At 46.5% G+C, this 23743-nt stretch overlaps 3 protein-coding genes across 6 annotated transcripts in view; 1 reads left to right on the top strand and 2 right to left on the bottom strand.

Moving 5' to 3' along the window:
* Positions 1–23343, bottom strand: part of SERPINB6 (serpin family B member 6) — an 86858-nt gene extending 63515 nt beyond the window's left edge. The window contains exon 1 of the mRNA XM_086706425.1: positions 23321–23343. The gene's annotated coding sequence lies outside the window, so the exon portion shown is untranslated. The remainder of the gene's footprint in view (positions 1–23320) is intronic.
* On the top strand, positions 1260–17086 carry NQO2 (N-ribosyldihydronicotinamide:quinone dehydrogenase 2). 4 transcript variants are annotated; one of them, XM_086706420.1, is made up of 7 exons: positions 1260–1468; positions 6303–6441; positions 8634–8798; positions 10913–11043; positions 13680–13793; positions 14766–14867; positions 16812–17086. In XM_086706420.1, the coding sequence occupies exons 3-7, from the start codon at positions 8759–8761 to the stop codon at positions 16986–16988; spliced, it is 564 nt and encodes a 187-aa protein (XP_086562546.1). In that variant the 5' UTR covers positions 1260–1468; positions 6303–6441; positions 8634–8758; the 3' UTR covers positions 16989–17086. The 4 variants fall into 4 exon arrangements, with proteins under 4 accessions (XP_086562546.1, XP_025773029.1, XP_086562545.1 ...); XM_025917244.2 differs by having other exon boundaries at positions 6303–6445; XM_086706419.1 differs by having other exon boundaries at positions 6303–6445; positions 8574–8798.
* Positions 17176–21572, bottom strand: HTATSF1 (HIV-1 Tat specific factor 1). Its single transcript, XM_086708375.1, is given in 11 exon segments — positions 17176–17974; positions 18219–18363; positions 18366–18613; positions 18759–18765; positions 18910–19078; positions 19080–19158; positions 19161–19234; positions 19236–19340; positions 19342–19522; positions 19525–19662; positions 21500–21572. Coding segments are annotated over 11 exon segments (1344 nt in total). The 3' UTR covers positions 17176–17849.
* Positions 23344–23743: the final 400 nt, after the last annotated feature.

Here is a 23743-nt window from a genome sequence, read left to right as displayed (position 1 = left end):
CATAGGGCTCAAACCCACAAACCGGGAGAACATTTGAAGTCAAATGTTCAACCAACCCACTGAGCCACCCAGGCACCCACATATTCTCACTTCTGAATACATCAACAGCAGAAAACATCAATAGCAAGCCAACACATGGGTCTACAAGCAGCTGTGGTTGTTTTCATTACGAACATTGTGAACGCAGAGGAAACCTTCCTTCTGCTTTATACGGTCATCTGAGGACACCAGAAATCAAAGCAGAGTTTGGGGAGAGCCCTTGGGAAGGTCACAGTGGAAGGGAACAGGTCCCTGTTGCCCCTATAGCCATAGCACAGAAAGTGCTGGAAAAAAAGAAAAAGAGATAATTAGCCTAAACTGCTCTCCAACACCTCTCTCTCTCTCTCTCTCTCTCTCTCTCTCTCTGATACACACACACACACACACACACACACACACACACACGCACACACACACACACACACACACACACACACACACACACAGAGGCTCTGGTTCATATACCTTTCTGACTTCTAAGGGCTATCCTAGGCCTTAAATCTTCTCAATCTCCTCCTTGTCCTTCCCCCCCTCCCCTTCCCACCCATCTCCCTCCTCCCCATCCCCCCTTCTCCTTCTTCTTCTTCTTCTTTTTTTTTTTGATTAACCTTTTTCTTTTGAGAAACATGCAGACTCACATGCGTTTAAGAAACAACACAGAGACATCCCTTGTGTCCTTTTTGAGGATCCTTCAATGAAAAAATCTGGTCAAACTACAGTACAATATCACCGGATGTTGGCAATGATACAGAGAACATTTCCATCACCACAAGGGTCCCTGTTGCCCCTATAGCCACTCCCTACCTAAGCCCTGGCCAGCACTAATCTGTTCTCCATTTCTATAATTTGTCATTTCAAGAATGTTACATAAATTAAATCATGCAGCATGGAACTCTCTTGGGATTGGCTTTTTTCACTCGGCATAATTCTCTGAAGTCTCACAGGCTGTTGGGTGTTCATGGCTTTTTATTGCTATGCATGACGCCATGGACCTTCATGTTTTACTTGGATACTTGCCTAGAGATGGAGAAAGGAAGGGACACAGGGCAGGAGGGCTTTCCCGCCACCTACTACCTACGTCCAGTTCGGAAGCCAGAGGTCTTCCGAGGGTGGGGAAGGGCACCCGCCTGAGCCATCCAGGCGGGGCCCGGACGAGGGCGGGGCCTAGCGTGGGACGCGCGGGGCGGGGCGCCGGGAGAGGGCTGGGATGAGGGAGTGGCGGGCTCGGGAGACCTGCGGGGTCCGCTCCAGACCACGCGGTCCGGGCAGCACAGAGCGCAGCCGCGACTCTCCGCCGGGCGGGCGCGTGCGAGTGCGAGTGCGTGGCCCCGCGCAGCCGGAACCTGGGCGCGGAAGCCCAGAGCTTCGCTCCCGGAGGCGGAGGGCTGAGTCCTGCCGCTGCTTCTCCGAAGCTTGCGCTGCCCGCAGAGTGAGTTGCCTTCACTCGCCGGGGTGCGGGTGTTTGGGAGGGGCACTTTACAGGGCGCTGCTGTCGGCTTCGCAGGCTGTTCCTCGTTTCCACCCTGGGATCGTACGAATCTCTTCCTGAGCCCTACTGCATGATAGGTCCGGTTATAAACGCTTAGCAGAATCGTTTTATATAATCTCTCCTCTACTCGAGGAGGTCCGTGGTGTGATTACCTGCGGGTCCCGAATGAACAGGGCAGCTCAGGGTCAGTTTGGACGGGGGAGGGGGGAAGGTGCCATCATTTAGGCCAAAGGGGCGCCGCCTGGGGCTGTGCTGGCCGCAGGGAGCCCGCCTCTATTTTGGCTTGGCCTTTGCCAAGGGTTTCTTGGCAGTCTGTAGCAGAAACTATTAAAGTAATCTTTAACTTTTTGTTTTTCTGAGATTAGCCAAAGAAGTGCGGGAAGAAGAGTGTGTATGAAACAATACCTCGGCTAGCAGTGCTATTTATAGTTGGGGTGAGGGGAGGTAGGAGAAATTACTTAGGTGCCCAGGGAGAGGAATGATCACAAATGGGCATGCATACATATTGAAATGTTATGTAGCTGTTTAACAACCGGCTCTGGAGCCTGTCTAAATGGAAAGAGGCATGTAGGAAATATTAAGTATAAAAAGAAACACGATAGTTATTTTACCAGCAAAATCGCCTTTGGAGGCGCCTGGATGGCTCAGTTGGTTAAGCTCCCGACTCTGGCTCAGGTCATGATCTCTTGGTTGGTGAGTTCCAGGGCTGGTAGTTGAAGCTGCTTCTGTCTCCATCTCTCTCTCTTTCTCTCTCAAAAATAAATAAACATTAAAAAAAAAGAATAGACTTTTTAAAAATGGGTTTATTTGGGAATTGCGGAGAATTGCAATCTGGGACAAGCAAGCTTAGGCAAAGTCATAGACAAGTCCCCAGAAGAAAGGGGAGGAAGGCTGGGAGAGCGCAGGTTGGCAAGGCTGTTAGAAACAGAAAGTCCCTTGGCAGAAAGTGGGAGGTCCAAGAATACTGGCTTCTCATTGGCTGGGCTGTTGCGGGGGCAGGAGGAAACCTTTCTTCCTCCTGCTAGGGCAGTAGATACCTATGTGCAAGGTTCATCGCTTCCTCTTAGGTCTGCAGTTGCCCCAGCCATAGGTGTGAGGGCTACTCCTGCTGGCTTCCAACTGCGTTCTAAATGACGTTTGCTTTTATTAAACATCTCAAAAATCAAGTGAAAACATTATGAAATAGCTTCTGGGTGCTGATTAAAGTGAAATAATATACACAAAAAATATCAGAGGTGGGTATACCTAGTTTTATAACGTGTTAGCCTAAAAAAGAGCTAGTTATTTTACTAGCAAAATGACTTTATTCGGGAATAGCAGAGGAATTGCAATTTGAGACAGGCAAGCTGTGGCAAACCATAGGTCAGTCTGGAGAACAAAGGAGAGGCATGCTACTTTACAAAGACAAAGGAGGAAGTTGGGACGGGCTGCTTTTCCTCTATTGGAAGAAAGTGAAGAGTTCAGGATGGCGATGGTTTCTCATTGGCTGAATCGTAGCAGTTTCTCACTGGCTAGGCTGTTGCTCCCCAAAGAGAAAGAAAATCATTCTTCCTCCTGCTGGGTTGTAAAGAGAACTTCTTCCTGTCCAGGAATGTGAGATAAGCTATGAGGGAAAGTTTGTGGGTGAGAGGCCCCTCTATAGGGTGTCCTGATTCCATTTTAGATGAGGTTTCCCTTTATTAATTTTCACAGACCACAGGGTTCCTTTTTCCACTTGGGTAAGTGCATCATTCCTAACAAAGGAGAATACTACTGCTGTTGAGGGGGGTGTTAAGGGAGTTGAGTGAGCCGAGAGTAAAGAACACTGAATAGCTAGTAAAAAGTCTGGTTTTGAGTCTTTTCTGTAATTTGGGACAAGTTGCTTACTTCTTGGGCCTGTTTCTTAATCCTCACAAATAGGAGAATGGATGAGAGGAAAGTCACAAACAAGTTCCTCAAGCGGCTGGGCATGTGATGTAAATACATAAACTGGGCCAAGCAAAACAGCAGGGAATGGTGAGGCCTGGGGATACAGAAGAAGGGATGCCTTGCCATGGGCATTGAAATTAAAAGCATTTTATCCAGACCAAAATGAGATCTCAGCATAAGGTGTTCCCTGAGCTTACAGTGACACAGATGACCTTGTAAAAGGTACTCAGTTCCAGTCATTCTCCTGCTTAAGGTGCTCTGATGGCTTTCTGTTAGCCTTAGAGTACAATCCTTGCCCCTGGTCTACAGACCCTACCCCACCTCTCTGACCATGTCTCCCACCATCCAACTCTTCCTTTCTTTTTTTTTTTTTTTAAACCACAGATGAACACGCCAGGCCATTTCCTACTTCAGGCCTTACACTTGCCATTTCCTCTGCCTGAACCTCTGATCTTTGCATGACTGAGTCCATATCATCATCCCTGTTCAGAGATACTTTCCTGGACCATCCTATCTAAAATAACAAATGTACCCCTGCCATTTTAACCACAAAAGTACTTTATTTTCTTATCGCTGTCACTTAGCATTATTATTAGTACTTATCACTATCTAGAATTTTATGGTTGCTTTCCTTGCCTGCTTTTTTTTTTTTTAATGTTTATTTTGAGAGAGAGAGAGAGAGAGAGACAGATCATGAATGGGGGCGGGGCTGGGGAGCAGAGAGAGAGGGAGACAGAATGTAAAGCAGGCTCCAGGCTCTGAGCTTCAGCACAGAGCCTGATGTGGGGGGTTCAAACTCACAAACCACGAGATCATGACCTGAGCTGAAGTCGGATGCCTAACTGACTGAGCCACCCAGGTGCCTCTCCTTGCCTGCTTCCTTTGTGTGCCCAGCACCCCCCCCCCCCCACCCATAAAGTTCCATTCTCCTCACCTATGTTGTTCACAGCTGTAGCCTCAGCACCTAGTGCAGTACCTGGCCAGAGGGTAGGTCCAAGCTGAATGAATGCATACGTTGGAATTGTGTCCCATTCACTGCTATTAATGGAGAGTCAACTCCAACGGCTTAAACAGGATTCAGAGTTTGATCTCCCATGTAAAGAAGTCTGAAAATTGGCAATTCAGAACCATCTCCTGGCTCCAAGAAAGGATCTGGAATCCAAGTTCCTTTCCTGTTTTTCTGCTCTACCATCCTTAGTCTATAGCTTCTACCCTCATGATACCAAGATGGCTAATTGAGCCCTAGCTGTCATTCCACAGTCTAGCTCAGATGAAGGCCAATGGCAGGGGCAGAAATGGTACCTCCATCCTCCCCACCCCTGAGGCAGCCCCTTCAAGGATATGTCCTAAGAGCCACCCCTAATGGCTTCTGCTTCACCTCTTTCGCCACCCCTAAGTGGAAGACTGGGAAATGTAGTCATTAGCTGGGCACATTGACACATGACTAAATTCAGAGACTGTTCTTAAAAAAACAAGAGGGGATGTTGGGTAGCCAAAGAGGCAGATTTCTAACTGTTCAGTCAGCAGTCAATTTAAGAAATGGGCAAGGATTAAACTTACCATTGAGTTTATGATGGTGTTTGGAGTTCCCACCCTCTGTCTGATCAGAGCTGTTTGCCCACTCTCCAGTTTAAGTGCCCTGCCTGCCCTCAACTCACCTCCAGCCACAATTATTTAAACTTCCTTTCCTTTCTGTCCCCAGGACACCCAACCTGGGGCAGAGTTCATCCCCCTGCAACCCACTTCCACTTCTTCACAGTGTTCTGCATATCTCAGCCCTTTACCTGGGGCTCCTGGACAGCTGAAGGTATGGTATGCAAGGGCCAGGAAGAATCTAATTCAGGCTCTGCTCCAGATTCCAGTTGTAGCCATGGATAAACCTGATTTCTGTCTCTCTGTTCTTTTTGTTATACTATAAAGATGCACTGAGGGGCACCTACGTGGCTCAGTTGGTTAAACCTCTGACTCTTGATTTTGGCTCAGGTCGTGATCTCCAGGTTTCGTGAGATTGAGTCCTACACCAGGCTCCGTGCTGACAGTGCAGGGCCTGTTTAAGATTTTCTGTCTCCGCCTCTCTCTGCTCCTCCCCCACTCACGCTGTTTCTGCCTCTCTCAAAATAAATAAATAAACTTAAAAAAAAAGATGCACTGATATGTTAAAATTGTCATGTGGATACAGCACGTGTCATACAGCATCTCCACACTGACCTTGACTTACAGGCTGTGGTTTGTTTGTTTGTTTGTTTGTTTGTTTTTTGGGGGCAGAGGGAGTAGGTTTGTTGGAGATACCTTGTCTCTCCCAGAGTGAAGCCAGTTATTTCAGAGTTGGCTAGCCAGGAGTAGGATTCAGGTCTCTCTTGTGCCTTTGAGGCTCTCTGGGGAGAACTGACATTTTTCCAGAGTCTTATTCTGTGCTGGCCACCATGTGTGTGTACTCTCTGTCTGGCACTTTGCAGACCACGTAGACATGGTAGCTGTGAATTTCTCACCTGTACTCCTGACCTTTGTTCAGCTGTGTTGATTATTTGTAGTAAGTGAAAATGTGGGAGAGGGGGAGGGAGGAAGGACACAGGGCCCAGCCTCCTGCTTCTTGTCATTCTCATTTTCTAGGACCTGTTCATTAGGGCTACCTTCACGGAAGGTTCTGGGTCCTCTCAAAAAAAAAAAAAAAAAAAAAAAAAGTACTGGTGTTGACACCCTGCATGATTTGTCCTCTGAGGCCTAAATCTCCAGGTGGCCCCTGCTGAGAAGGCTTTTTTTTTTTTCCCCAGACACATTTGCATGTCCTTCATGAGGCCTGGAGTTGGTACATGGACCTCACCACTACCTCTCCCCATGTCCTTCAAGTGTTTGTTTTCTCTTCCAGATTGTCAGGGTCACTGAGAAGAGTGACTACAGCTGAAAGCCTGGGGCTTGCCACAGCGAATCCTTCTGTGCCCAGGATTAACAGCAGACCCTCCCTTTGGCAGTGGTCAGAGGGGAAGAATCCAACTTCTTAGAACATGGCAGGTGACTGTTAGCTATGGGGGAATTAAACATTTTTAAATACAAATTTTAATTAGAAATTGAATATGTATAAAAATCCAAACAAGACTGAAATGTATAAAACTTGTTTCATGTTTTAACATGAATCACTATTTGGAATTATCTTGTTTTGTATTTTCTTCCTCGTTTTACTGCCCATTTCAGCCCCACTAGAAGTGAGGGCCATGCTTATCTTGTTTACTCTGCTTCTAGCCTCTGGAATGATCCCCAGGCTGTAGTAGTGCTCAATAAATACTTTTTTAATAATGTATTTATTTAATTTGAGAGGTTGAAAAAGGGGGAGAGAGAGAATCCCAAGCAGGCTCCACACTGTCAGTGCAGAGCCTGACACGGGGCTTGAACTCATGATCTGTGAAATCATGACCTGAGCCAAAATCAAGAGTCAGACCCTTAACTTACTGAGCCATCTGGGACCCGTCAATAAATACTTCTTGAGTGAATGAGCCCCAGGAGTAACTGTGGTTTAAAATGCAATATGACCAGGGGCACCTAGGTGGCTTAGTCGGTTAAGTGTCTGACTCTTGATCTCAGCTCAGGTCATGATCTCAAAGTCCATGGGATTAAGCCCCATGGGATTCTCTCTTTCTCCCTATCTCTCTGCCCCTCCCCTCCTCACTCTCTCTCTCTCTCTCTCTCTCTCCCAAAATAAATAAATAAGCACTAAAAAAAGTAAAATAAAATTCAGTATGACTTAATTTTTACTTTTGTCCCTGCTCACCACATGCAGACACACACACACCATTCTGCAGCTTTTTTTCTGTCAACAGTATGACATACGAATCTTTTCAGAACATAAAAATGTACCTTATTTTACGTCTTATGGCATAGATTAGGGTTTCTTAACCTCAATACTACTGACATTTTAGGCAAATAATCCTTTGGTGTGGTGCTTTCCTGTGCTTTGTAGGATATTTAGCAGCAGTTCCAGTGTCTCTACTACATGCCAGCAGCACCCTCTTCCCTCGCTGTGATGACACAGAATGTCTCCAGACATGGCCAACTGTCCCCTGGGAGCCAAACCTGCCCCTACTTGAGAACAGCTGATGGAGATTATTTCGTTTGGATCTATTAGCAGAATTCCTGTGTAACAATAATGTTAACCATTAACCTAACTCATGGAATTCAACCTTTACACCCAGTTAAATGCCCCCAAACTGTCTGCTTCAAATAACATTTGTATCTGCTCCTTAAGGGCCTAAACTGAAAAACTTAAATCAGGAGTTCAAACATTTTTGTCTTAGACATTACCAGGCCAAAGCTGTTTCCCAGAAGAAACCAGTACCTAACCTCACAGAATCTTCTGAATGAAGGAAATATTGCTTCAGAGGATATTGGTATTAATGACACATCCAGGACCTTTAAGACCTGACTCTCCTTAGAACCTTTTTGTCATCAGTTTAGCCACCCAGAGCAGATTCCATATAGGCCTTGCCTCCCTCTGGGATTAGGGGTCCGATTTCCATACTTTGTTTACATGTCACATTTCAGTGGCCGTGGAGGAAAAAGAAGCAGAACTGTGTGTCAGTAGCTGATGCCAGCCCAGTAGGGTTAGCGTGAGAGGTTAGTTATGGTAGCTTTCTTCTTTTTTTTTTTTTTAATTTTTTTAATGTTTATTTATTTATTTTGAGAGAGGGAGAGAGAGAGAGAGAGAGAGAGTGAGCAGGGAGAGAGGTAGAGAGAGAGACAGACAGAGAATCCCAAGCAGGCTCCTCACTGTCAGCACAGAGCCTGACTCAGGGCTCACTGTCACGGATCATGACATCAATACCTGAGCTGAGATCAAGAGTCGGCACTCAACCCATTTAGCCACCCAGGTGCCCCCAGTTATGGTGGCTTTATTTTGATGTTGGAAAATAGGGCTAAAACCTCTTATAGAGGATAACCACAGTAGATTGGGCTTTTAAATTTGTGGTGTTATTTTTGAGGAATCATGACCCATTTTATATCTATGTATTAGTAAGCTCAAGCAATGACGTTAAAACTGGATTTTTTTAAAAAATGTTCATTATTTTAAAACTGTCATCCATTAAAAAAGGTTGGTATTTCTTAACTTCAGCCTGTATTGCACATATACATTTCGTTTTTGTCTTAGTCTTCATGGAATTTTGACAAAGAGGAATTGTTCTTCAAGAGAAACCCTTCTCCAATTTAGGCAAGAAAGTTCTCATTGTCTATGCGCACCAAGAACCCAGGTCTTTCAATGGATCCTTGAAGAAAGTGGCTGTGGATGAACTTGGCGCGCAGGGCTGCACTGTCACCGTTTCTGACCTGTATGCCATGGACTTTGAGCCGAGGGCCACCAGGAAAGATATCACTGGTGAGTCAGGGGCTAAATGTTTTAACTTTCTTCTATTTTGTTAATTGAAAAAATGTTCTGAAAAAACTTACCATTGCCCATGATACCCAATTCTCAAGTCTAAAGAGTCCATGTGGCAGGTCTTCCCATCCCTGGCCCCGACCCACCTAGTTTCACTGCCCTCAAGATCACCAGTGTACCCACTTTTCTCTGTATCCCTCCAGAGGTGGTCTGTCCTGTATAAGGCAATTACGGGCATATTCTCCATTTTCTCATTGACTTGTCTATAAAATCTTTTGAATTAATTTTCCAGGTTCAAAAGTAATCAGACGATATTTTCATTGAGATTCCAATCCAGTTACAGGTGAACTTTTATTTATCCAAGAGAATGGTGTGCCTTTTCATTTCCTCACATCTTCCTTTTCAGCCTGACAGATCTCTATAAGTTTTCTTCATACAGACCTTGCACAGTTCTTGTTAGCTGGTTTTTGTTTCTCTGCATGAAGAAAGTGTGCCTCTCTGTGTGCCTCTGTGGTGTGTATCCAGCCACTACTAATTTTCTTGCTCTTTGTAGTAGATTTTATTCTCTGGAGCTTTCCCAATATACAGTCAAATCATGTGCAAATAATAATTTCACCTCTGTTTTTCTAGTAGTTAATATTAGAATATATTTGGCCTGTGCACATTTTATCATCTCTGTTTACCGTTATCAGAACCGCCCCAGTGTCTGCTATAGGTTCCACATACTGTGAGTGGCCAAAACCCTACCTGGAACCTGCCTGAGAGAACACAATCTCTTCACTAATAGCAGTTACCATCTTTGGGTTTCTTGTCAATACAAAACCTTATACATAGGACACACCCAAAGTGTGCTTTTTAAATGAAAATCAAATACAAGTAGGTTAAAAAAGGAAACAAAGAACACTGAAATATTTCTGAATTACAAATCTGTTGGAGGACTGTGGGTTCAGTTTTCTTTCTGGTTCTTTTCCACACGGCCAGGGGTCTCTCTGCTGCTCTCCAGACTCCATGTGGTGGAGTGGTTCACACCTGGTCATCCTACCTCTGCTGGCTGCTAAGACCTCTGTAGTGTTGAACGAGTCGCTCAGCCTCTCTAAAGTCTCAGTTTCCTCTCTGGTAGACTGGGAATTACACTTAATGGTTATTATAAAGATAGAAAAGGTAATGTGTGTAGAGCACACCACCTGATAGGTAGGAAGTCCTCAGTAAATGGTAAGCTACTGTTAATTCTGATTCATGCCTCCGATGAATCTTTTTGGCTGCCAGATTTCAACTGAAGGTGTAGGTCAGAATAACTCCTCCTTCATGTTAGCTGTCACGGGCAGTGCTGTAAGTTCTAGCCCAAGGCCCCTCCTCGTACCCACTGCTGCTGCCCGACTGCCTGCTGCCCACCACACTTGTTCTTGAATCACTGCTGCTACAGTGAGCTTTTCCAAACCGAATTTGGAGTATTTATTTATTTTCCCTGCTTAAATTGTATGGCCTCCCGTGTGCAGGAAAAAGTCAAGCTCCTTAGACAGGCTTATGAGAGCTGACCTATCTCTCCATTCAGGTTACCTGCAGCCCTCCTGGCCTCTCACCCATTTCCCAAGAGGTGCTCCTGGTGGCCCTTTTCTGGGCTGGTGTGGTTTGTGGACACGCTGATTTCTCCCTGTCTTTTGCCCAGAGTGTCCTCTGTCTTCCCTCCAGTGCTCCAGACTGCCTGGTGAACTCCTACTCCATCTTCAAAGCCCTAAACTGGGCTCATTGACAATGCACCCAAGGAGAGCCAGCCACTGCTGTCCTGAGTTAGACCACGTGCATCTTGATTATAAGATGCGAGGCTTATCCGACCATAGCTTTAGGCTGAGCCAGCTAACTCTTGTTCTGTGTGTTGATCATTTGGTTATTTATCTACTCTTACTGGACTTTGAGTCCCCTGAAGGTAAGAACAGTAGCTTCCTCTCTTTTTATTTCCATAGCCTGGTCCCAGGGCCCAACGCCTATTGGAGCCTCCGTAAATGCCTGGTGACTTGCTTTGGGGAGTCCAGGTGGCAGTGATGCTGGTTGGATTGGCCAGGATGGGCTGTGGGTGCATACATGAGAGCAAGAACATATCACCTGTTCTTCTCCAGGTGCTGTCTCTAATCCTGAGTTCTTCAGTTATGGGGTGGAAGCATACGAAGCCTGTAAAAAGGGGGCTCTGACCAGTGACATAATTGACGAGCAGAAAAAGGTTCAGGAAGCTGATCTAGTGATATTTCAGGTTTGTGTTTCGTCTAATTATTATAATGAATTAGAGTCCTTCTATGTACAAGCTCTTTCCAGGTATGGAGTTTCACACTCCTAGAAATGGTATTAATGTTTTTAGCACATTCACACACTTATTTATGTCTAATTGGGTAAGGACATTCATGTAGCCACTATTGGTCACTCAAAATCTCGACTCCCAAGTAAATAGTAATTTCCCGTTAGCCCAGTGGCCCAAGAAATGCCTGCATCATGCAGGTGGCGCTGCCTTCATTCCCTTCTGATGCCCACCTTACACGTGCAGAGGCTGCGTGAAAACAAGATTTGTCTACATGCGTGTTTGTCAAGGTAGTTCAAGCCAAATGCAAGTCCTGCCTTAAACATCCTGATTATTAAGAGGAAAATATTTTAGTTCCTTCCTGTCACTGGTTGCCTCACCTACCCACTTTCCATGTATCACTCACAAACTGTCCCCAAGCCATGACTCACTGCAGATGGAGCCAGGACACTGCTTCTGTGGGCTCTCACTCGTCAAGGCTGCTGCCCGCCACAGCCTGACAGGCATGCACTCGTGGAGCTCACCAAGAGCCTGGCAGCAAAATAAACCTGTGCTTTCCTGGAGCTGTTGGGTTGACAGAAATCCAAGTCCACTAGAAAGAAGGAATTTATTCTAAGGGCCCTGGTCATTCGGGTCTCCTGGAACTCAGGGACAGGCAGGCCAGCTGGGCTTCAGGGGTGGTGAAACTGGGTGCTGGGACCCCTCTGGCCTTTCCCTCTGATTCTCATCTGCTGTTGTCTGCATGCCGCCTCTGTTCTCCTCTCTCACTGCACATCGGGACTGAGGTCTCTAGATCCAGAATCTCCAAGATGGATCTGATTGGCCCAAATTGTCTCTGTTAACCCTGCTTGAGGGCGAGGAGCAGGCGGCAGAACAAGACCACCATGTGAGGGTGAGGGGCAGGGATGTGATCAATTTGCAGGTGAAACAGCATGTCATTTATAAAAATCACCCTGCATTGGGGCGCCTGGGTGGCGCAGTCGGTTAAGCGTCCGACTTCAGCCAGGTCACGATCTCGCGGTCCGTGAGTTCGAGCCCCGCGTCGGGCTCTGGGCTGATGGCTCAGAGCCTGGAGCCTGTTTCCGATTCTGTGTCTCCCTCTCTCTCTGCCCCTCCCCCGTTCATGCTCTGTCTCTCTCTGTCCCAAAAATAAATAAACGTTGAAAAAAAAAAAAAATCACCCTGCACATATGGGAGGAGGGGATGCTTTACCTGTCCCCTTCCGCCCTGCCCAGACTGCCCCCATCCACCCCTTCCTGGCACCGTCCCTTTACTGGGCAACCTGGAGCTGCTAATCTGGTCAAAGTGCAAGATGTTCTTCTATCCTAATTGCATATGGCTGGGTCCCAGTGCCATACACCTTGGTTGCCATGTGCTTTAGCTTCCAGAGTAATAGCCTTGCCAGGACAGGAGGGCTCTATCACAACTGGCTGAGCAGTCTGGGCACATGGACTAGGCGGAACCATACTTGGCTCTCGCTCTTCTCTTCCTATCTCCCTGGAATCAGGTAACCACGCAGAGCCCGTCTCCCCTCCCCCGTCTCCTCCTCCACTCCTGTAGCTGGATAGCTAAAGCAGGCCAGAGCTTGTTCTTTCTGTGCTGGTCTTTCTTTTTCCCTACTGCATTTCACAGCTCTTTTCCCTCTGCTTTTCCTCTTTCCTGATAGTTTGCCCAGAGGGTCTGCATTGTCGTTCAACACCGAAAAAATTTCATTCATCACTACTGCTTAGTCATGATCTCAACTCCCCTTCACTCAGCATTGACTCTGTTCAGAGCACTGTAATGAGTCATTGAATCCTTCCCACAATGCTGTGAGCTAGTAACTTGTACTAGCCCTATTTGCCAATCAGGAAAAGGAGGCACAGAGAGGTTAAGTAACATGTCAGCATCACACAGCAGTGGGCTATGGAGCTTAAATTTCAATGTCAACTCCTGTGTTAGACTTATAGCAAAAGTGCATGAAGCATGGGCTTCCTTCTGCCTTTGGTAACAGATTATTATCTGTGTTCATCTCCTTTCATTGATAATGATATTGGATATAGTGTTAGGGCTTCCATGAGGACCAGAGAGGACTTTAGGGACATCTTACCACTGGTGTGTAGAATCTAAGGATAAAGCTTTAATTTGTATCAAAATCCGAAGCTTCTCAGAACTTAACTCAGCATGACTCCTAGATGGCAGCAATTCACCCCCAGCACATAAAGGGACAAACTCTTCTCCACACCCTTCCTCTTGTGCCCCCTGATTGGGTCGGTCACAGGACAGCTGCCACAGAGCCAGGGTCCATCAGCGCCCCAGTGCCTCCCCACCTGCTTAGGGACCAGCCCAAGGGTCTGTCCCTGGGGACGCAGAGCCACCTGTTAACAGCAACCAGGACCCTTGTCAGCTCTGGCCCACTCCACCCCACCATCATCCTGTCCACACTGGGTGCGTCAGAGTGAAAGGGAAGAAACACCCTGCCTGTGCTGCCCTCTTACTACACTCGCCTGCCCAGCCATCTGGGAAGAGGAAGACAGTGGGGTTCCTTCTGAAGCACCAAATATGAAGCCCGAGACTGCCTGCAGCATTCGTTTTTCCCCGTGTTGTGTCCCCAGTTCCCGCTGTACTGGTTCAGCATGCCGGCTATCCTGAAGGGCTGGATGGACAGGGTGCTGTGCCAGGGGTTTGCCTTCGACATCCCAGGATTCTATGATTCCGGTTTCCTCAAGGTATGTACTCCGGGATGAGGATCACTGTGTACTGCTGGGAGCGTGTCTCATCAGGTTCTATTTCTAGTTTGCTTTTTTTGTAAATAAACACTGATTGAGCACCAAGTATGTGCAAAACCCTATATCCTGTACCTGGGTAAGAAAAGCGAAGTTTGTGAAGTCACAGGGCTTCATCTAGTGAGGGGTACATGTGTGGCCAAGAAGGGCCTGGAATTAGTGTGGCAGGAGGGCTGGAGGACTGCACGGTGGTCAGCTCTGGCTCAGGAGAGGGCGTCTTCTCTGTGCTGCAGAGGTGAGCCATGACCTCACACCAGTTCACCTCTCTGAGCTTCACATTCGTACCACAAAAAACAAGATGATGTAACACCCATGTTACAGGGTGAGGATTGCATGGAACCTGGTAGATGCACAGTGCACGGTAGCTATGAATTTCATACTAAATAATTTACTGAAATTGATGTTTTAAATTCTAAAAGCCTCAGAAGATGCTTTTATAAGTGTTTATAAAGAAAACATTGAGTCACAAAGATTCATCTTAGTTGGTGAAATAGTGCACCATTTAGTGAATGGTCCTGTAGGTCAGGGACCTCTATGTCAGGGTCCTGTGTGCCAGGATCCCTTGTGTCAGGGCCCCAAGTGTCAGGGTCCTGTGTGTCAGGGACCTCACTCGCCCTCACAGCAGCCCCTGATGTTGGCAGGTGGGCCTTACCCACCTCCCACACGGTGTCCCAGGCCTGCTCTCTACCAGAAGTCAGGTCATATCCAAGCCCTGTGTCCATATGGTCCATTCCATCCCTGTTGGACATGGTTGCCACTTGTGGCTGGGCTTGGCAGATGAGAATGTTATCATTTGTCCATCCCTGCAGGGAACTTACCTCAGGCTTTCCCTCCCAGTGGTTATGAACCTTGGTGCTGGGGTCACATTTGTCTTCTCTGGAGGCCAGACAAATGCATTTGCTTTCTCTTCCACAGAATAAGTTGGCCCTCCTTTCATTAACCACGGGGGGCACAGCCGAGATGTACATGAAAACTGGAGTCAGCGGAGATTATCGATACTTCCTATGGCCCCTCCAGGTACCTGCTGCACCCCCACTCCCCTCCGCTCCCCCTACAGCTCCCCCAGATGTAAAATAAGATGTGATGTAAGCCTGAAACCTGGACCATTTTATCTACCACCTGAATACAAGAAGTTACAACATTTTGCCCTTTTCAGTTTCTTACTTAGCACTGAAAAAGTTGGCCCGTGGGGAAAACACATGATGATAGCCTTTGATAATGTTGGGTAGAAGCTAAGCCAGACCCGGTTAGCTCATGTCTGCTCTATGGTAAATAGAACCACCCCAAGGTGGCCCTGTGTGTGTGCGGAGCACCGGATGGTGGGGGGTGGGTAGCTGTCCACACTGACTGGCAGTGCATTGTGAAGGGGGCATCAACCTTGAACCCAGGCAAGAGGTGCCCCAGGGCCAGCATTCCAGACAGCCTCACACCCACCACAAGTGATGGGTCCGTGAAGCCGGGGGCTGTGCCCTATCCCCAGAGCCACACCCTTCTCCAGGTTTCCAGGACTCTGGGCCTGCCCTCCCAGGTAGACATCATCCTGCCTCCACATACCTCTGGGCGATCTGTGAAGGCGAAGGCAGGGGGCAAAGCATAAGCAGATGAGGCACAGAGCTGGGGTGAGGAGGAAGAGAGCAGGCTCTGGGTCAGGTGGCTACATCCTGGCTCTGAGCTCCCAGGAGACTGAGAAACCTAGAATGCAAACCATTCTTCCAGGATGTTATGAAGGGACCTTTGTCCCTTTGTCCAGGGAGGAGGAGATCACATATTCAGCAGTTTGCAAGCTTACTTTAAAAATGTAGACAGGCATGTAGGCCCCTCATCCCCTGACCTACCCCTGATAGGGCAAGTCTGGACAAAGGTAGGGTTTTAAGGGAAGGAATGCAGAGGGGGGAGAGTGATATTTCTAGAAAAAAGTTGTCTTCTTTGAAAGACAGGATAGTGATTCCACTTAGTGATGCTTTGCTGAAGAAAGAGAGAACTTAAGGCCTAAACTCTCTAATCCACAGGTCAACTGGTCTCTTAGAGGTTATTAGCCAAGCTTAAATTCTTCTTGTTTTTAAAAAATCTTTGTATATGTTTTCTCAGTTTTCAAAAGTACATATTATGAAAAAAAAAGATGAGACTATAAAATATAAAACAGAACATCCTCTTAATCCACCTCTTAAAAATAATTTCTTGGGGCGCCTGGGTGGCGCAGTCGGTTAAGCGTCCGACTTCAGCCAGGTCACGATCTTGCGGTCCGTGAGTTCGAGCCCCGCGTCGGGCTCTGGGCTGATGGCTCAGAGCCTGGAGCCTGTTTCAGATTCTGTGTCTCCCTCTCTCTCTGCCCCTCCCCCGTTCATGCTCTGTCTCTCTCTGTCCCAAAAAAATAAATAAACGTTAAAAAAAATTAAAAAAAAAAAATAGTTTCTTTTAATAATTTGATGTATTTCTTTATGGCCCATGCATATTTTTATATGTATGCTTTTTATTATTAGGGTTATTATGCTTATGTCTTTTACATAAATGGTATACTACAAATACTGCTACAAATTTCTCATTTTTATTTAACACATATCTCGAGCAACCATCCATGATTATACACTATAGCTAGAATAATGTCACGTCATTCTAGAATAATCCATTGTATGACTGTACCGTAATTTGCCTAATCAATCAAAACCATAAAGTTTACTATCGGAGTCAGAAGCAAAGATTACAGATTAACCTCAATTAGGATTTGAAACTTCCAACTGTCCACCAAAGTTCTTCACATCACTTGTAAAGGCCCACGTTGTAAGGTTATAGGGCAGCTCAGTTGTTTTCGGCTACCTGATAGTATTAAGTTGTTCTAATATTTTTTGAAGGCTTGTTTCAGGCCATCAACCCCCCCACCTCCCACCCCGCCTTTGATTATTTAACTGAATGATACATAAAGGGTGTCTTCTAATCACTTCCTTGCTTTCTTTGTGGCTGTAGCATGGTGCCTTGCACTTCTGTGGATTTAAAGTCCTTGCCCCTCAGATCAGTTTTGCTCCCGAGATTGCATCAGAAGAAGAGAGAAAGGCGATGGTGGCCTCCTGGGCCCAGAGGCTGAAAACCATCTGGGAGGAAGAGCCCATCGACTGCACGCCTCCGTGGTACTTCGGGCAGTAATGCTTCGTGCCACGTCCACATCACAGGAGCAGCACACGGGGAGCTGCAGGCATATACACAGGGAGCAGGGTCCTGTAATAAAACAAGGTCACAACCAAGTGAACTGGATGTATTGAAAGACGGGCAGGACCGAGTGTCTTAGCCAGATCTAGCATTTCAGCCATCAGCAGGCTGTACTTGGGGGTGCTCTCATGGATGACATTATTCACCCAGGCTTGCTTTTCTTTGCCAGTAGCTTTCCATCTCCCTGTTTTCGACCTTCATGGGTATTCTTGTGTTCAAACAGTTCTCCTGGAATGACATAGTTTTTTTTTTTTTTATAATTTCATAACTCAACTTGGAAATTTCTATTTTTTCATAGGAAAGTTTAATCTTTCATAGCTAGTGTTTTAGTGCTGCGTTTGGACTTATTTCTTCCTTTTTTTTTTTTTCTTTTTACTTGCATGCATGATGGCTATGAAGTTTTCACTGAACAGCTGTTTCACATGCATTTAAAATCATTGAGTGCAGGTTACAATGAAAATCTCCAAGGAGCGCTCCTGGGTGACTCAGTCAGTTAAGCGTCCGACTCTTGATTACAGCTCAGGTCATGATCTCATGGTTTGTGGGATCGAGCCCCAAGTTGGGCTCTGCACTGGCAGTGTGGAGCCTGCTTGGGATCCTCTCTCTCTCTCTGCCCCTCTCTTGTTCTCTCTCTCTCTTTCTGTCTAAATAAACTTAAAGGGAAAAAAAAAGAAAATCTCCAGGTGTCACTCTGAGCGCCCTACCCCTGTGCACGTGTTCATGTAACACTACTAGTGATTACCCTGAAGCGTAGGCACATGTAGCTGGAGGGGTCTCCCTAAAAGCAAGTTTAAGAGATTAAATCTCTTCCTCACTTCTGAGGACCGAACTACTGCCTATGCACAGGGGCCCTCCTTCCTTAGCGTCCCCAGTCCCACCCACAGTCCCCACATCAGACTCCCCACACCACTCCTCACCGGACTCTCCTCATCACACTCCTTGTTGGCACCCTCATCTTTGAGCAGCCTGTCACCTGCTCCGCCTCTTTCTTCCTCAGTATCTTCAGATCCTTTTCCATCTGCATTTTCTTCTTCTTGTTTCCGTCTGGTCCATCATCAACCAAATTCTCTGTGTGTGTCTCCTTTCTATCTGAATCTTCACACACAGCCTTCCCCACCAACCACTCAGAGCCGCCATCCCCAGATTCTCATTTCTCAGGATGGTTCCTTCCTAATTCCTTTTCAACACCATTTTCTGCTCGTTATTTCTTGGAGTCTTCCTCAAAGCCCTTTTCAGAGCAATCTTCACATTCTCTTTCCAAGACGTCTTCCTCTTCAGTTTGCTTTTCAGGGTTGCCTGCAGACTTTTTTGTTTTTTTCTCTTCAGAAACTTTTTTGAAGGTCTTCTTTCAAAACTGTTCTCTTCAGACTTCTGGAACTGCCTTCTGCAGACTTTTTGGGGGCCATGTTTTTTAGCATCTTTTTCGGAAGCATCTTCAAAATCTCTCCCATCTTCCCATTTTTCGAATATCTTTCCATGGATAGATTCTTCAAATGCCGTGTTAGTTGTGGCTTCTTGAGTATTCATCCTGGATGTGCTAGGGTGCTCTGGAAAAGCCTTACCTTAGAAGGCCTTGCTTTTTGAAGCAAAGGTAGTATTTGAACATTGAACACCTCTGTAGGCCTCAGGATATGGAAGGAAGACTTCCACAAAGCTGTTCTGCTCTTACGCTTGGGGTCTTCTCAGCCTGGTCATCTATAGCCCCACCCCATGTCTGTATAGGAATCCCATGGGTCTTCTCAGCCTGGCCATCTGTAGCCCCATCCCATGTTTAGACAGGGGTCCTGTGACCATCACACCACCTTCCATCGAAGGTTTGAGTACAAAGATAGCTTCCTCAAAGACACCGAGGTTATGCCATCTGGTGTCTTTTAAAGAGAAGGAGATTCCTGATTGACCCAAGCTTTGAACTCTCTCAAAGGTTTTCTCTGACCCTGATCAGCACCAATGGACCATCCTCAAAATCCATAGGATGAAACACTTTGGTGATGACCATTCCCTCATGGGGCACTAAGGATGTTCCAGCAGTCCAGGTGTTTTTATTCCAGAACCAGATCCTTCCTGTGGGGCTTGCACCTCTTCCTTTCTGATGCCTCATATTCCCCTCCAGTTGAAACTTAGCTACCTCAATATGTGATTTCTAGCTTCTAATTTCATCTTCATGCAAAAGCATTGCACAATCCAGATTCCCTCTTCAAATAACTGCAAAGCCCATCTGCTTTAAGATTTCCTTGTTATCTTTGTAAAACTTGACCATAAAGTCTCTCTGAAGATCTCAGAATCATGCCAAGTCAGAAGTTGTATAAATGCCTCCACCATAATGTCTGTAGGCAAACCAGTTGCATTTATATTTGTAGCTCTGTCTTCTACATGAAGGCTTTCTTTTTTTCTCTCCTTTTTGAGATTGGTGGATTGGGGGTGTTTCTCTGCAGAGGTTTTTTTAGCATTGGTGGCAGATTTGCCATCATTGAGAAACCATCATTAGCCTGATATGCAGGCATGAAGTCTCCAGTGATCTGAAACCAAGCCTTCTTGCCTGTAAGGATGTCAGCCAGCTGCTCCTCAAAAGGCTGGGTTTCTCCACTGGAATTCTTGGTGTCTCTGTATAGTTCTCAAATTTGCAATTGCTCATTTGCAGATTCCTCATCCAAGCACAGCTGACCCTTGAACAACACAGGTTTGAACTGCACAGTTCCTCTTACACGTGGATTTTGTTCAATAAATATACTGGAAAAATTTTTGGAGATTTACAACAATTTGAGAAAACTCACAGATGAACTGTGTAGCCTAGACCTACTGAAAAAAAATTTTTGAAGTGATATCTTATTGTTTATTCTTTCTATTTTAAAATTTATATCCAAGTTAGTTAGCATATAGTGCAACAATGATTTCAGGAGTAGATTCCTTAATGCCCCTTACCCATTTAGCCAATTCCCCCCTCCCATAACCCTTCCAGCAACCCTCTGTTCTCTATATTTCAGTCTCTTATGTTGTTTTTAAATTTTGTGTTTAGTGTTATTTATTTTTGAGAGAGACAGAGACAGAGTGTGAGTGGGGGAGGGACAGAGAGAGAGGGAGACACAGAATCCGAAGCAGGCTCCAGGCTCTGAGCTGATAGCAGGGCTCGAACCCACGAACCATGAGATGGTGACCTGAACCGAAGTCAGATGCTTAACCAACTGAGCCACCCAGGTGCCCCTAGAGTCTCTTATGTTTTGTCCCCTTCCCTGTTTTTATATTATTTTTGCTTCCCTTCCCTTATGTTCATCTGTTTTGTATCTTAAATTCCTCACAGGAGTGAAGTCATATGATATCTGTCTTTCTCTGACTGACTAATTTCGCTTAGCATAATACCCTCTGTTCCGTTCACATAGTTGCAAATGGCAAGATTTCGTTCTTTTGATTGCCGCATAATACTCCATTGTATATATATACCATATCTTCTTTATCCATTCATCCGTTGATGGACTTTTGGGCTCTTTCCATACTTTGGCTATTAGACATACTGAAAATTTTAAGAAAAATGTATTATTGTAAGAAGGTAGTAAATACAGACAGAAAATGTGTGTTAATAGACTATATTTCTGGTCAACAGTAGCCCATTATAGTTAAGTTTGGGGGGTCAGGAGTTACACGAAGATTTTTGGCTCCCTGGGGGTGGTGGCTGGTGCCCTAACCCCTGCATTGTTCAGCTGTACTTGCTGCCCATGTGTCCCGCCTAGATTGGGAGCAGCTCCAGACGAGCAAGGAGGGGCTGGCTTACTCCGCCCAGACTCAGTGTCGCCAGTTAAGGTCCGAGGCCTGGCATCATTTTTGTATTTTCACTGTGCCTGGCTTTCTTTCGTGGTGCTATTTCCCAGTCAGACTCTGCCTCCAGAATCCCTCAAAAGTTTCTGATGCTTGGAGAATTCTACTTGATTTTCTTCCAGGCAACTCCGATTCAACAGTAATCAAGTCTCCTTCCCACACCCCATCCACCACCTCTTTCTTCAGTAAGTGGCAGGAACATTCCTCCGATGCTTGGGGCCCAAACCTGGGCCTCATCTGGGCTCCCACTCAATCAAGCTTCATGTCTTGCGGACTCCAGCTTCTACCTATATTTCATTTGCCCAGTATTTCCATCCATGATTCTACCATGCTCATCCAGGATGCTGCTTTTTCTTGCCTGGATTATTGCAACAACCACCTAGATAATTTTCCCTTATTCATGTTTGTCCCTTAGAACCCATTTTCTACAAATGCTTAGAACATTGTTTTAGTACACACACATGCACACACACACACACACAGCTTGTGCCACTCTTGAGGCCTATTAATCCTTCAAGGGCTTCTCATGGCTCTCAGAAAACATTCAGAATCCGTGAGCTAGTCTGTGAATACAGTATGTGACCCTGTCTCCTTTCCAGGCAGTCTGGCTACTCTGTGTCTCCATCCCAGCCATATCTGACTTCTTACTCCCACCAAGAGCCCATCTCCATCTTCGGACACAGGCTGCTCCCTCTGGCAGGAACGCTCCCCCATCTTGTCACCCAGGCCACCTCCCGTGTCACTTGATTAAGGAAACCCACCACAACCTCTTGCATGGAGTTGGATATCCTGTCTGATACCCTGTACTTCTGGCTTAAAAAAAAAATCTCTGTGGTGTTTTGTTTACTCGAGAAACACATGAGGATATTTTCACATACACGTCAAACACAGAGACCATCTGATTAACGTTTGTGTCCATCACTAGGCTGTTGGCTCCATGAAAGCATGGATGGGACCAGTCTTGTTTAAGCTGTGTCAGTATGGGGAGCCCCCATCCCAGGAGGTATTCCCTAAGTATTTGTCAGAGGAACAAGGTCTGCACTGCACCCGCTGGGGGCCCCAGGCTTGGTCACAAGCAGCAGTTTGGCTCTCTGCAAGGCTGTGGTTTCCCTGTGCTAAGAGTATACCTCTGTGCACGCCAGGTGGACAGAAAGTGTGGACATGTGACTGGACCTTATTGCTCACTTCCTGGTTTCTCTCCTGGTCCCGTGCTTGCTGAAACTGGCCCCTGGCACTTGATGGGGGCTATAGTTTGGGGACAAGAGGCAGCCCACGGAGAAATTCCCTGAACAGCTGTCTTCCTTCTTTTCACGGATCCCTCTGAGATCCATTTAGGCAGCATGAATTCTGCTCCTCCTCCCTCATGCCCAGCGGACTGCAGCTGCCACAAGTGTGACAGGTGGACAGGAAGCGCAGCCGCCTTTGAAGCCTCATCCTGCAGTCCGTGTGGGGTTGCTGGGCCCCCTCAAGGCAGGAAGCAGGTGCCACACCGCGTGGTCTCTGAAGTCACCAACTCTTAAATGTCACAGGGGTGGAGTGTCTGACCAGCCAGGGGATGCTGCCTCTTCCCACAAGGGAGTTAGAGGACCAAAGTTCAAGGGGATGACTCCTCACTGTTTCCTGAGTTCCAGAAGCCCATCTTCCATGAGAAAACTTGGGCTTCCCATATGCCAAAGATGTTAATTCTGCCTTCCAACCAAAATTGTTTGTGCTTCAAGGGCTAGGACCTTATTATAGCTCAGTGTAGCTCCCATAGCACTGAGTACCCTTGTACATTGCTGAGGTTTAAAATCTCATTGCCAAGGGGCTCCTGGGTGGCTCAGTCGGTTAAGCATCTGACTTTGGCTCAGGTCATGAACTTACAGTTCATGGGTCTGAGCCCTGCATTGTCCTCTGTTCTGACAGCTCAGAGCCCGGAGCCTGCTTCGGATTCTGTGTCTCCCTCTCTCTCTGCCCTTCTCGGCCCATCCCCCCCAAATAAACATTAAAAATAATTAAGATCAGGGCGCCTGGGTGGCGCAGTTGGTTAAGCGTCCGACTTCAGCCAGGTCACGATCTCGCGGTCCGTGAGTTCGAGCCCCGCGTCGGGCTCTGGGCTGATGGCTCAGAGCCTGGAGCCTGTTTCCGATTCTGTGTCTCCCTCCCTCTCTGCCCCTCCCCCGTTCATGCTCTGTCTCTCTCTGTCCCAAAAAAAAAAAAAAAAAAAAAAAAAAAGTTGAAAAAATAAAAATAATTAAGATCTCATTGCTGAAAAACTTAAAATGAAAACAGCATTGGCAGGGCTGCAGGAGTTGCTGTCAACAGAAAAAGTAATCATAATAACCGCAGTCACATGTAAGGCAATGACAACATTTTTCTTAGGAGCATGAAGCCTATTTTGGATTCAGAAAGTTCTCTTTGGTTATGTAGTTAGGTCCCGCACCTAGTTTGGGTGGAGGTTAGTAAAGACGAAAGAAACTTACGTTGCTCAATGTAAGAAAAGTCTCAGGATATTCAGGGTAGTCCCTGGCAGCTGGAGAGTGTAGGAGAGGGAAACAGGCACAGGTCTCAAGATGGGGCATGGGCCCCAGGATACTGTGGCAAGATGGGGAGGTAGGAAAGAGATGGCTTATGAGCATTCAGTTTGGGGAAGACGCAGGAACCGTGGGTTAGCCTGGCCAATCCCAGTCAGCCTTCCAGCTATCTGATGTGTGCTCCGGATATTTTGTTTTGCCCTTAAAGGAAAGTGCTACTCCAGGCAAGACTAGAGGGCTTGAGATCACTCGGATTGCAACATCACCAGGACACTCTGCCTGTGACACTGTTCATTGGCTCTGTACTGCTGAGAGCGCCTGGAGGTAAATAACAGGAGCTAGAAACACAGCTGGAGCTTTGCCCAGGAAATT

Source organism: Puma concolor, chromosome B2 (assembly GCF_028749965.1).
Source record: "Puma concolor isolate L17-30 chromosome B2, mPumCon1.1.hap2, whole genome shotgun sequence".
NCBI lineage: Eukaryota > Metazoa > Chordata > Mammalia > Carnivora > Felidae > Puma > Puma concolor.
This window is presented reverse-complemented; position numbering and strand designations above follow the sequence as displayed.

Coding starts and splice junctions, on each gene's coding strand:
- NQO2 (XM_025917244.2), top strand. Junction 8,799..10,912: donor CACCAGGAAAGATATCACTG/GTGAGTCAGGGG, acceptor GTTCTTCTCCAG/GTGCTGTCTCTAATCCTGAG. Junction 13,794..14,765: donor ATGATTCCGGTTTCCTCAAG/GTATGTACTCCG, acceptor TCTCTTCCACAG/AATAAGTTGGCCCTCCTTTC.